Source organism: Leptosomus discolor, chromosome 7, assembly GCF_034619465.1.
Source record: "Leptosomus discolor isolate bLepDis1 chromosome 7, bLepDis1.hap2, whole genome shotgun sequence".
Taxonomy (NCBI): Eukaryota; Metazoa; Chordata; class Aves; order Leptosomiformes; family Leptosomidae; genus Leptosomus; species Leptosomus discolor.
The window spans coordinates 5,649,194-5,661,883 of NC_141397.1; the positions used below are offsets into that span (position 1 = coordinate 5,649,194).

At 41.8% G+C, this 12,690-nt stretch overlaps 1 protein-coding gene across 1 annotated transcript in view; it reads right to left on the reverse strand.

The window, feature by feature from the left end:
* The window catches only part of AGMO (alkylglycerol monooxygenase), a 193,593-nt gene that overhangs the window by 166,383 nt on the left and 14,520 nt on the right, over positions 1 to 12,690 (reverse strand). Inside the window, exon 3 of the mRNA XM_086468160.1 lies at positions 6,793 to 6,944. Within this exon, the coding sequence (XP_086324286.1) occupies positions 6,793 to 6,944 (152 nt within the window). The remainder of the gene's footprint in view (positions 1 to 6,792; positions 6,945 to 12,690) is intronic.

Consider the following 12,690-nt stretch of genomic DNA (forward strand, 5'->3'; position numbering starts at 1 on the left):
GACACATTGTCTCTGGCAGCATTAATTTTTTTTTTAAAGTGATCGCTTTTATATCAAGGCCTAATTCATAACACCCACAGAGATCCATCTCTCCCAGTATCCTGCGGCAAACAAAAGCAATTACCAGATATGTACAGAAAACCTGAAAGAATCGTGCATGCGTATAGTGACTTTTCGCCTGACACCCTTCCATCATGCAATGATAAGGCACTTTTGTCTTCTTGGACTAGATGGTGAACCCAGACCATGGAGTTTAACTCCTCACCTACAGCAATGAGCCATGTCCTACCCTCTGCTACATCATCTCCCTACTCCGGAGCAGGTCCTACAGCAGTTCCAAAGAGCCAAAAATCCACTTTGTCTGCCATCCAACCTGCTGGCGGATTTGTTATTACCATCATTCTTAATAACCTCTGGCTTTTCACGTATTTAGAAGATCTATTCACCTGTAAACATCTTTTGGATACTCAGAAATTAAATTAACTAAAAACTCTCTAGTGGATTTCCTCGCATTTCCATCTTCTGAGCTCTTCAGGTTACAGAGATTTTTCAGAAAATCACTTACTATCTCAGAGCTTCAAAAAGAAAACAGGAAGGGATTTGTGATACCTGCATGTGCCACAATAAATTTAACAGAGTAAATGAGTCAACATCACCTCACATCAGGACATTATTTTTGCCAGTATACAAAAAATCAGTCTTTCAAACAACAGGAACTTATTACGAACAATAACAGCCTGGAAACAATACAAGCAGGCTCCTATAATTTTATGGGACCCCAGACCACTCCACATCAGGAAGCCTCACTGCAGCCGAGGTAGTTTTCAGGTGAATTTTCTCAGCCAAAATAGACATTTAAATGTCAGAAGGAATGGCAACAGTTTGGTTTGCTAAGATTGACTGCGGTCTTCTGCAAATTCAGTGTCCACTAAGAAAATTAAATGGCACATGGTAAAGGAGCACCACTTATTTCTGAAAAGTAAGAGAAAGGTAAAAGATATAGTTATAAAAACAAGCGTATAGAAACAAAAATTGATGTAGTTTATGCACAGTGGACTTGGAAGGCAGGGAATGAATCATAAACACATGAGCTCTCTATTTATTTTCAATTCATGTTATGCTGTCTGCAGGTATTAAGACCAGAATCAATCAGAAGATAGAACAGAAAATATGACAAGCAGCTATTGCTTTTGCTATTTTCGTGAGGCGAGCAGAGTCAGCATTTTAATATCCTGCTCTCCCAAGCCTGTTTAAAAAACAAGAAAAAACAACTGACAATGGCAAAAAATGTTTTCTCTAAAATTCACAAGAAGAGAGCATTTTTCTCTTAATCACTGGGTATCAATTCCCTTTGCAATCAACACAAGCTGTGACAAGAAAAAGAGCAGAGCCTCATTCAGCTACTTGACAGTTCCCAAAGTTTTCTATCTTTCACTGGGGTGGAATTAAATTTACTTCATGCTGGATAATCAATATGGTACTGAATTTCTAGTCAGGTAAACAGTGGCATTTTCCCACGTGCAAGGACATGCCTAAGAAACCACCACCACCACCCAACCCTCTCTCCCTGCCCCCCAAATGGAGTCTTTGGTATGTGAAAGAACATGGCCATTTACTGTATTTCTAGGGTAACAGAGATTTATTTTCCCTGAAAAGAAAAGCTTGTGTCTCTGACCATGTTCCCAATAACAAAAGTCAGACATCATTTTATTATAATGAATTTCCCATAAATCTGAAATCCTTTAAATCCAAAATTATTTCAATATACTATCTATTCTTAACATAAAGTCTACTTAACAAGTCCATTCTAATATACTGACTTCAGACAAGTACATTATAAAATGTAGATGAAAGAAGCACTTCAAAGCCAGGAGTGGGTCAGATAAATAAAAGACAGCACAATCATATGATTCCAATACACCCTCCAAAAATGAGCAGTAAACGTAGATGGTGAAGACTTCGAGCCCTGCTATCTTTTTAGCAAGCTTCCAAGTTCAAACTCATCTCCTCATTCAAGAGCCAACACAGCATTGCACTGATGTCCAAAGTGATAACACACTAGGATTACTACTGCAGACTACACATATAATGAGCGGAAAGGACTGGGTTTTACTGTTGCCCTTTCCAGTCATTTTAAGTGCATGAATCTTGAGACACTGCCTGCCCCAATTTGTGCACTCTGGTTCCTTGTAAAAGAATGAGTTACGTGCCTGTGCACTCCTGACCCAGAAAATCCTCTCTGCTCTCTCTGAAGTCTCCAGTTATCCCATAGATTCTGTGCTAGCAAGTCTGGCTTATGTTGCTTATACCCTTGACCACTGGGCAGGGCCACATGTCCTGCCCCATGGCTAAGCTGACCCCGTGACTACTGAAATGAGTTGGATTGTTTAAGAAACCCAACACAACCCTGTTTTTTAACACGGACTATTTCAGTGATCTTATGCCCATAACTGTCTGCGCAGGAGGTTTTGTTCTGAACTTAGTAGGTGGTGACCTGCAGCATGGTGTAGGAAGGAGCAGACAGAAGTCAGCTCTGCTGCTGAAGAAATTGTTCTATGAAACTGTAACAAAAGATGCCTACTGGGAGAAGAGGCAGAAGCAATGTAAGTCACGGCTAAGAGAAACCTCCTTTTTTAGTAATTCTACAAAACAGGAGACGAAAAGTTCACAAACCTTCCGATTCTTGGAAATCTTAGAAAGAAAAACTCAACATCCTCAGTTGAGACATTTTGCCACAGATCTGAGCCATGGCCTTTTGAGACAAAGCTGAAGCAAGAAACTTTTCAGAGTTTCTTCTTTGTCCTGTGAGCCCTCAGAAGCTGGCCTTGGCCAAAAGGTCAGTGCTGTGGGGTGGGAGAATCTGAGAAGCTTGGAGACTATTGCTCCAGAATACGCCTGCTGTAGTATGAGGCTTATTTCTCCTCCACCATAAATAAACTCAGAATTATTAAGAGACACACCATTAACTCAAAATTTTATGTAGCAGCTGGGGAATCTGCTGAGGATATACTTATCAGTTGAGGTCTATTTTATGACCTCTGCACATAACTCAAACCATCAGCTCATATTGGCTCAGCCTTTCGCTGACAGGGACCGTGTCACGTATCCCACAGGGCAGCTGGAAGCCACCAGCGGACAATGGGGGCGAGCGGCTGACATGGGCCGCTGTGGCCCTGGCAGAACAATGCAGCTGCTGCGGAGGTTGGCCCTGCTGAAGGAAACTCACTTCTCCCAGGTTGTCTGAGGGGAGGGACACTGAAGCAATGGAAATTCCCCAGCAGTAAAGGAGAACAAAAGAAGAGGTGTTGGAAGCTGCCGTTAAAAAGAGACAGGCTCTCTAAACCTGCTGGCTGCCAGACTTGGACAGCTTCTTCCAAGGTCGGAAAGAGGAGAGGAGGGTCTCCTGGCTGACAGAAAACCACACTGCTCTGCAGGACGCAACCCCCCGTGAAGCGTAGATTAAAAACTACCCCCTCACACGGAGGAACAGAGTTGTACAGTTGCCCACTATCCCCCGTTGGGGCACAGGGTTGAGAGCGCAGCCACTGCCAAGGGTCCTGCTCAGACCAGGGGTGCCCCCGGGCCCGGCCAGACCCCCCGCACCAGAGCCAGCCATGAAACCCACCGCTGTCCTGCAGTGGGGACCTGGGCTCTGCACAAGCGCGTCTCCCTTGTTTTTGCATGGATCTGGAAGCCTCTAGATTTCCTCCCCTGATTAAAAGGTGTGGCTGCTGAAGAAATTAGTTTACAGAGCCTCCAAATTCCTTACTGCCGTTGTCATACGTCTGCAACAGGAGTCTCCGTGAGGCCAGGGCGCAGGGAGGGGTGTGCTGCACCACAGCTAGGGCTCAGCACTGCTCTGGGACCGCCGAATCCCCCTTCCTAGCAGGAGTAACTCTGCAAGGACTCTGCACCTGGAGAGGAAACTTGAGGAGTAATCCATATATGCTAGATTAAAATATCTGGTAAAAATCCCTCAAACCCACACATATCCTTCCCTGAAAAAACTGAAAACAAAACCTTTGATTTTACAGCTTACTTTTCTTAGTAGTACAGCCACAACCAGTGTTTTTTACTGAAACAAAGGGAAAAGTTACATTGATTTATAAATTCATTAAAACACCAGGAGAAAAAGCAGTGGCTAACTAAGTACTCCCATTGACTGCCACAGCTTTTGGATCAGGCCCAGAAGAATGCTGGAATAAGTGGCGAAACATTTTATTTTCTAACTTTTTAGTGGCTACTGCAAACAATGGAAAATACAAGCACATACTTAGAATAACTCTATCCTTTGCAAAATGAGATCACACCTAAAAATACTTCCTCTTGTTGCTGTATAACTTCAGTTTATGATAATAGCTATTACACGCATATAGTGAAGAGGGAGAAATAGCTTCCCAAGTGCTGGGTAAAAACTTGATATTGTATAGTGGAGTTTTTGTTACAGAAGAAACTTTAAAATCTGCCACGATTCAGATCATTTATTCAAATGGCAGAATGGACAGTCCAATTATTGCACGGACAACATGAAAAAGCCAGGGGTCAGAGTTAACGAATCATTGCCTGGAGACAGGAAAAGCTACATCATGATGATGGTTCTTTGTATCAATATTATATCAAGTATTAAGGAACAACTGCAAAATGTATCTGAATTTTAGTTTTCCAGTTTGAAACAATTAGTGCTATTATTTACATCCCCACACATAAGCCCACACAGCTTGAATTTCCTGAGATATACATGTGCTATTAATTTTTGGCTTTGCTCTAGGATCCAAGCCTGAATCGCCAGGCCCTGTCACTTTCTAGCACAAGGGTGTGTTTTGTCTGCTTGTACCAGAGACTGTTCCAGTGCCCTGGCTTCTCAAAGTGCAAAGTTAATTTTCAGGAGTTTACATCTCACTTTTTAAAACCATCTCCTACACTTAAAATTCCTTAGCAACTTCCGAAGCAGTCGACTTTCGCAGCTGTGTTGCCGTGCTACGGATTTCATCATTGCTTGACCAGAGAAGAGTGTTGGTTAAGCTAAAATCTCTATTTAGATTTATTTTCTACAGCGTTGCACAGGTTCCCTGCTGCATAGCACAGACCTAACAGTGAACGATAGTTCTGCAACCTGAAGAAGAGTAAATAAACATTTATAGAATAGCTCAGCGCTGACCTTAAGACAGAGCAGCGTTTTCTTACGCAGTCTCCTCAGCTCCACTACATGTAAACGGAATTGGTTTGAATTTTAATTCTAAAGTGTGCAATCCCCTCAAAACACAGAAAAACAGGTAAGAGTAAACGCAAAGTTGCTGCAGGAACAGAAATACGTGCAACTGCTTTAGAGAGCACGGAGCTGACCCTGCTCCCTTCTCTGCCAGTGGGAATTTTACCACTGACTCAAGTGAAAGCACAGCCAGGCTAGTGATTTTCTAACACTTGAAGGCAATTATTTTTATTTTAAAACGCAGGAATAGCCTCCCGCTCTGGTCCAGTTCTCAGCCTGAGGCTGCAGCCCTGCCAGCACTGTTAATGTCATTGTTTGCGAAGTGTATTCCCAGTCTCGCGCACACCCACGCAGGACTCCCAGCTCCCGGCCGCGATGTCCCCCCCGCCGTATTGTTCCAGCTCCCCCTGCTTCCTCGCCTCCCGCCCCGTCCCCCCACCATTGTTGTCCCCCTGCACCCACCCTGCATTGTTCTCACACCCGCCTGCCATCCCCACCTGGGAGGGACCCTTCCTCCCTCCCACTCCCCGCAGCAGCTCAGGCTCTTTTCTTACCTACTTCCACATATTCCACTGACCTATTGGCACCAAAACGTTTTCCCTTTCTGAGAGCGCGTTACATAAACTGTCATTACGAGATCCCACAGCTTGTGCGAGCCGTGGGCGCTCTGCCTCGAGAAGCCCAGTCCAAAGTCTCTTAGACAACAAGACGACTCTTACTGCATTGCTACAGACTTTAGATCAGGCCCAAAATTAGGATAGATAGGATATAAAAGGCTAGAGCAAAAATACGTTGTCACTATAGAACAGAAATATGTAACAAGACAGATACATAGGGATCGATACTATTACATCTTCACAATATGTATGTACAGAAATGACTGGCATGTTTACATGGGCTCCATTGTTACAATAAATAACAGTTCAATCCTTTCTAAACTGTGCTTTTTCTCTTTCACGTATGAAGCCAAGTAGGGTTAAAAATGTACTTTTAAAGAAACCAAGGCAAAGCTCACATTTACGCAGTCAAGTGTTAATTGGAGACAGGACTTTTAAAATACCTTACTCATACACGGATATGTATAGAAAAATTTTTATTCACTTACCAATTAAACAATGATTGAATGTTTAAAAAGATTTTTAAAAACACAAACAGATGAAGTCAGCCAGCTGTCCTGTCATTACTTTGGGCACCTTGCTTTTTACTGCTCTCCGTTCTGTACATCCACAAGGTTCCTTTGAAATAGGTACGTGCCGTATTTTTCATACAGGCATATAGGGACACCAACCCTAAATTTTTATGTACTTCCTATTTTTTCCTATGATACTTCATTTCACTGTGGTACTGCTTTCAAAATGACACTCCCTCTTTCCACAAAATTATGTTTATTATACAGAGTATGATGTACGAACTGTTTTCCACACTCAGAGTGAAAGTGAGTCTTTTGCTAATCATTGGGAAGCAGATCAGCTACATGTGCTTAGAGTAGCTTAAGTACAGAAACAAAAATAAATAGCTTATTTTGTTAATAAATAATTAGTATATTTTGTATTTTAATACATAAAAAACTCATTAGCTCTTACCATGGCTTATGCGATGAAAGCAGTAGTATGCAAAGTCCACTCCCAGGAGCGTCAAGTACCACGTCCATGGCGAGTCCCAGGGCAGCTCAAAGAGTCTGTAGTTATTCCATATGTAGATATAACTAATTAAGTCAACACTTCTGAATAAAACACTGAAACAGAGACCCAAAAAGTTCTATCAATAATTTGTCAACTTTACAGAATATTTTACTGTGTCATTTATCAGAAGGGAGTCTTTTTGTAACACATGAAACCAGTCTCCATGTTCTGCAACCTCTGTCAAGTAACACTACTATTGACTTCAGGGGAACCTTTGTTTAAGGTCTACGAGGTTTTTAAAACCAGCCCTCACCCACTCCCCACCTGTGTTGTGGCACCAGGCATGCTCAAAGGCTGAAGCACTCCTGTGCTCCACAGGTGCTGTGGTGTTCCTATTCTTCCAAATCTGGAAGAAACCCATCCTTGCTAACGCGCAAGTCAGAAGTGACTCAATTATAGCAGCAATTACGCTCAAACACAAACGTTATGACATTAAAATTCCTCAACTATTGCCACTGTAAGGAAGGGCATTGAAGGCAACAGGACTTTTGGAAGCAGTGAGATATTCCACCTGCTCAGCCTATCAGTTCACTTTAAAAGAGGATAAATGCAGCAAGAGGAGACAAATCCCACTGCCTTTGAAAAGAAGGGAAAGGGTCATTGGTAGAGAAAAATGGCAGGACTGCCAGAAAAGGGGAGAAAACCCAAGAATTTGCTAAGACAAGAAAGCCACCAGAGAGCAGCTTTTATTGCTGCCAAGTTCCTGGACTACAGGGAACGAGCAGCCAACCCTGACCTAACACAGGTCTGTGCTGAGTCCAGGAGGAGAAAGAAAGGAGCTCTGGAACGGACAGGCCAGAGCCAGTGGTAACTCTCCACAGCTGTTTAGATGAACACAGATTTGGGCTGCCACAGTCACACCCTCCCTTCAGTGCCCCACCACCTCCCACCTCATTTCACTGATTCAGAAGCTGAGTTGTCTCCAAACAAATTGCTTTAGTTTTGCTGGGTGAGTTTTTGGACAGATCAGGAAGCGTTAACCCCAGCATGAGAGAGATGAGAGGCCATGGCACTGGCGTGGCCCAGGTGACAATTGGCTTAGGTAGCTGTGAAATGGCTCTTCAGCTGCAAACTGATGCATTTTTAAACTGGCATTTTTGTAGGAGAGAGTAGTCCACAGCATGATTTGCAGCAGCTTCCTCACACCCCCTCCTGTATCCTCCTTTGCTGTGTTGCTGAAAATGTTTGCGGGACCGTGGTGACCTGAACTGGGGCACCCACTGAAAAGCAGCAAGTAGAAGAGAATTAGGGAAAAGATACTAATTGTAGGAAAGTTACACACATCCTTTTTTTATATATCAATGGATTAAATGCACCTCAGTTTAGGGCCTAATAGTCAGAAATAAGATTATCATTAGCACCATCATCTACACACAGAAAAAAACTAATCTAGTTCTCAGATGTTTTGCTGCTGGCATATTTTGCAGGGGATGGAGGAGTGGAGGAATTATCAGCACAACACCACCTCTGTGCAAAGTTGTGCAAGATTTTAGAGATCTATAAATCATATTCATGATTGAAGGAAGACCGAGGGAATCAAATTCAGGGAACTTCAAATGGAGATTGCAAATGGTATACCTGCAAGACACTGCTTGAATAGAGGTGGGTTACAAGCTGCACGTAGGTGCCACAGCCGTGCAAATCCTCAGCTGAAACACCATCACAGACCAACATGTCTTTTCACTTTAGTCTCACCTGGAACTGCACTTTACACCGAAATCAGCTAAAAGGGCCTCCATGCATCTCTCTGTCCATGTCTGCTCATTCTCATCTCAGCGCCACTTCTCAATGGCACTCCTTCCCAAAACCTGCCTTTTCTTTTCCCTTTTTGTCAGCTAGATCATTTTTATATAGTTTACAGCATGGCCCCCAAAACACCTGAATCTGCAAAATTAAAAAGGGACATATTATCCTCCTTCATCTCTAAAGCCTTGTTTCACAGACCTGCAAAACATGCCTGAAACCAGGCTGGCCATGCCCTGTCCTTTTGGGTCAAGCTGCACCGAACCAGGAGGGAAGCTCAGCAAACACGGCTGTTTCAGCTTGCAAACCACCCCCCATGCTACGACTGAATTTTGCGGTCGCCTCCGTATCTTTGCAGAGACATCCATTCCGAGCTTTTGTACTGCTGGCATTAGCACCTGTTCCCTAACGGGGGAAGGAAACTTCTTGAGCTTCTGTGCTGCTAGTTTCTCTATTATGGAGGAACAAAATCAGCTGAAAATCCCAAGCTCCCAACACTAGCCTGCAAGCGGAATAGTATCACATCCACCATTTTATCCTGAGAAGCTGAAGCATTACAAGCCGTTGTTGCTCGGGAAGAAAAGAACTAATATCTTTTCCACAGCCAGCTGCCACATTTTACCTGCAACTCATTCCTACTTCTACTACAATCATCCCAGTTTTTCTCTTAGACAAAACCAAAACCCAGCAAAACACATGAAGTTTCATTTTAGCAGCTGGCAGATGAAGAATTTCGAGCAATGGCAGGTGTATCTACCACTTCAAAAACAACTTAGCTATGCCCAGAAGTTGGACCATACACACCTGGAACATGTTTAATTTTCATAAGAGCTGTGTTCTATAAATATTTTTGAAGAAGATTATATGTGTCCAACCAGATTTTTGCAATTCACCTCATGAGGCATCTGTAAAGTTCGGTATAAATTCTCAATCCCTTTCACAACAGGTCAGAAGGGAGCTGATTTGATCAAACACAAAGAAATGGGCATTTCTTAACATCTTTTCTATGACCAGGAAATTTAAAACACCTCTTGCAACACAGAGTATCAGTTATTATTAGGTACTGTTTTCTTACTTTATTCTTTTGCTTTTATTAACATATAATGCCTTTGCAGTATGTCCAAAGATATGCGAACTGGTACATTTCCTCTATTTTTGATCAGCTTTCAGTATTTCACCCTTGAGTCCTTCTTTTTTTTTTTTTTTTTTTTTTTTTTTCCACAGGCTGAGGCCAAGGTGTAAAACTTGAGCTAACCCTGCAACACATTTTTCATATATGTAATTTGCTGTACGTTCTTTCCTTCATGCTTGAATCACAACCCTACGGCACATAGCACTAGCTGATTATTGTAATTAATTTAGAGTAATCCATCATATCACTATGCAATGCTGCAGAAAGAAGAGCTGCTTAGCTAAGTATTTTTTAAAAATTTACAGTGTGATAGATAGGCAAGTCCAGAGCTTGCATTCAATTACGATTCTGAAAGTTCACTTGGAGTTTTAAAGCTTTATGTTGCCCCTTTTTTTCTCCTTCAAGTTCCATTTTCACTTCTTGAAAATACTGAAGGGAACTTAAGAAAACTTTTTCCTCATTTAAATGTTAGATTTTGACCATAAATATGACAGAAACAGATAGGTAAGACTTTTGTCATCTAGTCCAATACTCTGCATAAGGAGTCATAAATCCCAGAACTGACAGACTGTATAGAAAACATTATTATATATATAACATACATTTATCTTCTTGGATTTTTAACATTTCTGCTGAAAATTTTCTTACTTTGTGCAAAGTATGCACTTAGGCAACCGTTTTGACTTTGAGAAAGAGTTCTCATCTACTTGTTTCTAAAGTTCCTACGTATTTCACTCAAAGGTGGCAACATTTGTTTTAATAAACCATTTCCCCCCTTCTGCTTCCACTGGGTCAGATTATCACTTCCTCTAATTAGAAAAGTCCAAGAAGGAAATTCTGGGAGATGAACTCTCCATGTGCAAATGAAGATCTACTTATGGTAGATCCCTACAGGTTAATGAAGTAGGGAAAAGGTGGAGGAAATTCAACTGGAAGAAGTAGCTGCTCATTTCCAAGAATACAAAGTCCCGTTTTGCTTCCTCCAACTCAAGATCAGCATGAAAGCAGTGTTAGGAAACATCTTCCATGGTGCCCAGGACAGTCACCAGAAGGGAAAAGGGTCAGAGACAGTAGCTGTTGTCTCTCTTCTAAGCATGGAGGAAGATCCACGTATCAAAAGTGAAGACCCCAAGGAAACCCCCTCGGCTCTCACCACTATTGCAGTCCCCACCTTGCGTCACACTGGGAACCGACCTGGGGCCCCTGAGCTAAAAACACAACCCTACAGCTGGACCCACAAAAGCTCAGCTCTCAAGGGCTCTAACAGACTTGCATCCTTGGAGGTCAGACACAGAGGGAAACATGTTAAAGACACCCTGGTCACAAGGTTATATTATCATTAAAAATAGTGAGATATTACTAATACAGTTTCCCTGGGTTAAATAAATTCAGTTTTCCTAGCCTGATTCAAACTACATGAATGTAAAGTTTCAGAATGTTGAACAAAGGCAGTTTCTCCTCAATAATTTGAAATTATTCAGACCATATATGTAACAGCAGGATACATGAATAATTAAATGCTCTGTAAGCCTTTGTTTCGGAGTGGAAAGCAGAAGGATTTCCATTTCCAAGGGTACTCATAGAGGTTTCTTTTCCAGATGAAAAACTGGCTCCAGTCACAATTGAAATAAACATTTTGATAACATGATTTCAGTAAAGAAGAGAAGGGGGGAGGAGGTAGAGGAGACTTGAGAAAAGGTCCATTTGCAAAACAAAGCAAACCTCCTGCAACTGAAATCCCCTTTTATTTCCTGTACAGGTGCCAGGTCTTGAACAGACACTCAATTTATTACCTTGTCAGCTGACTTATTAGGGTTGACACAAATCGAGCTGAAATATGCCTGACATACTGCAGTCAAGGCTTTTTTTTCACGCTTTAGCACAAAGCCAAACTTTCCACAAGGTGGAGGGAAAGGGAGAGTGAGCTGTGGGAGTTCTATTCCCTGTTTTCTATCATCAAGATGAATATGATCCTCTCCCATTCTTAATATGCAAAACCAGTCATGAAATAACCCAAGGCTAAAAAATAATTCACCAAAATGATACAGCTGGGAAATGATTATCAGGCTCTGGAAAGCCCTTGATTACAGGAAATAGCACCTACATTTTGAGAAAATGTTCCCACCAGACACAAAAGCTGAATCAAAGCCTCTCCTCTTCCTCAGTATGGCTTTCTTCTCTAGCATTTTAGCCTAAATAACGCAAACCCCCGGTTTTCCTCAAGGAGAAAAAAAACCTGTCAAATGCAAAACGAAGTAAAATGGAGGTGAGTTTGGTATCCCCACTAGCTGTACTGTAGGCAGTATTGGATATTTTTTGTCTGACAGAGCTGACCCTTTCTTCAACAAACATATTCCTGTTGCACTTCACTTTTTATCCTCTAATTTAAGACACTCATATTAATTTACAGCAATGGGTGGAATAAAATATGAAACAACAGGTTTTGGAAGGAAAAGGCAAGTCACTGCTACAACTTTTTTATTATGAAGTCCGAGTCCTGTCTATACAATCCGGGTCACTTGTTTATCTTTGCTCTTTCACACAAAAATAAGCAATCAATTAAAAACCCAGCGTGACTTCAATGTTTTCATGAGAAGTTTCACTGTCTTTAGTAATATAATCCATAGTAGTAACACATTTTGCCCTAAGTTTATGCAAGGTCTTCTGGTAAATTTAATTACATGTGATGATCTTGAAAAGATTACAAATCCTAGTTTAAGAACTTCAGTACAGGTGAGCTTACGGCATTGTAGCTCACTCTTCTTCCTTCATAAGAATGGAAGTTATTTCTTTAGACCTATTTATACCTGCCCAGCACACTGGGCAGTAAAATCTGTTCCAATAAATTCAGGACACACAATACTGGGATATTCTAGAACGTTGTCTTCTGGAGGCAATGGACCTGATTTTTCAATATTCATATA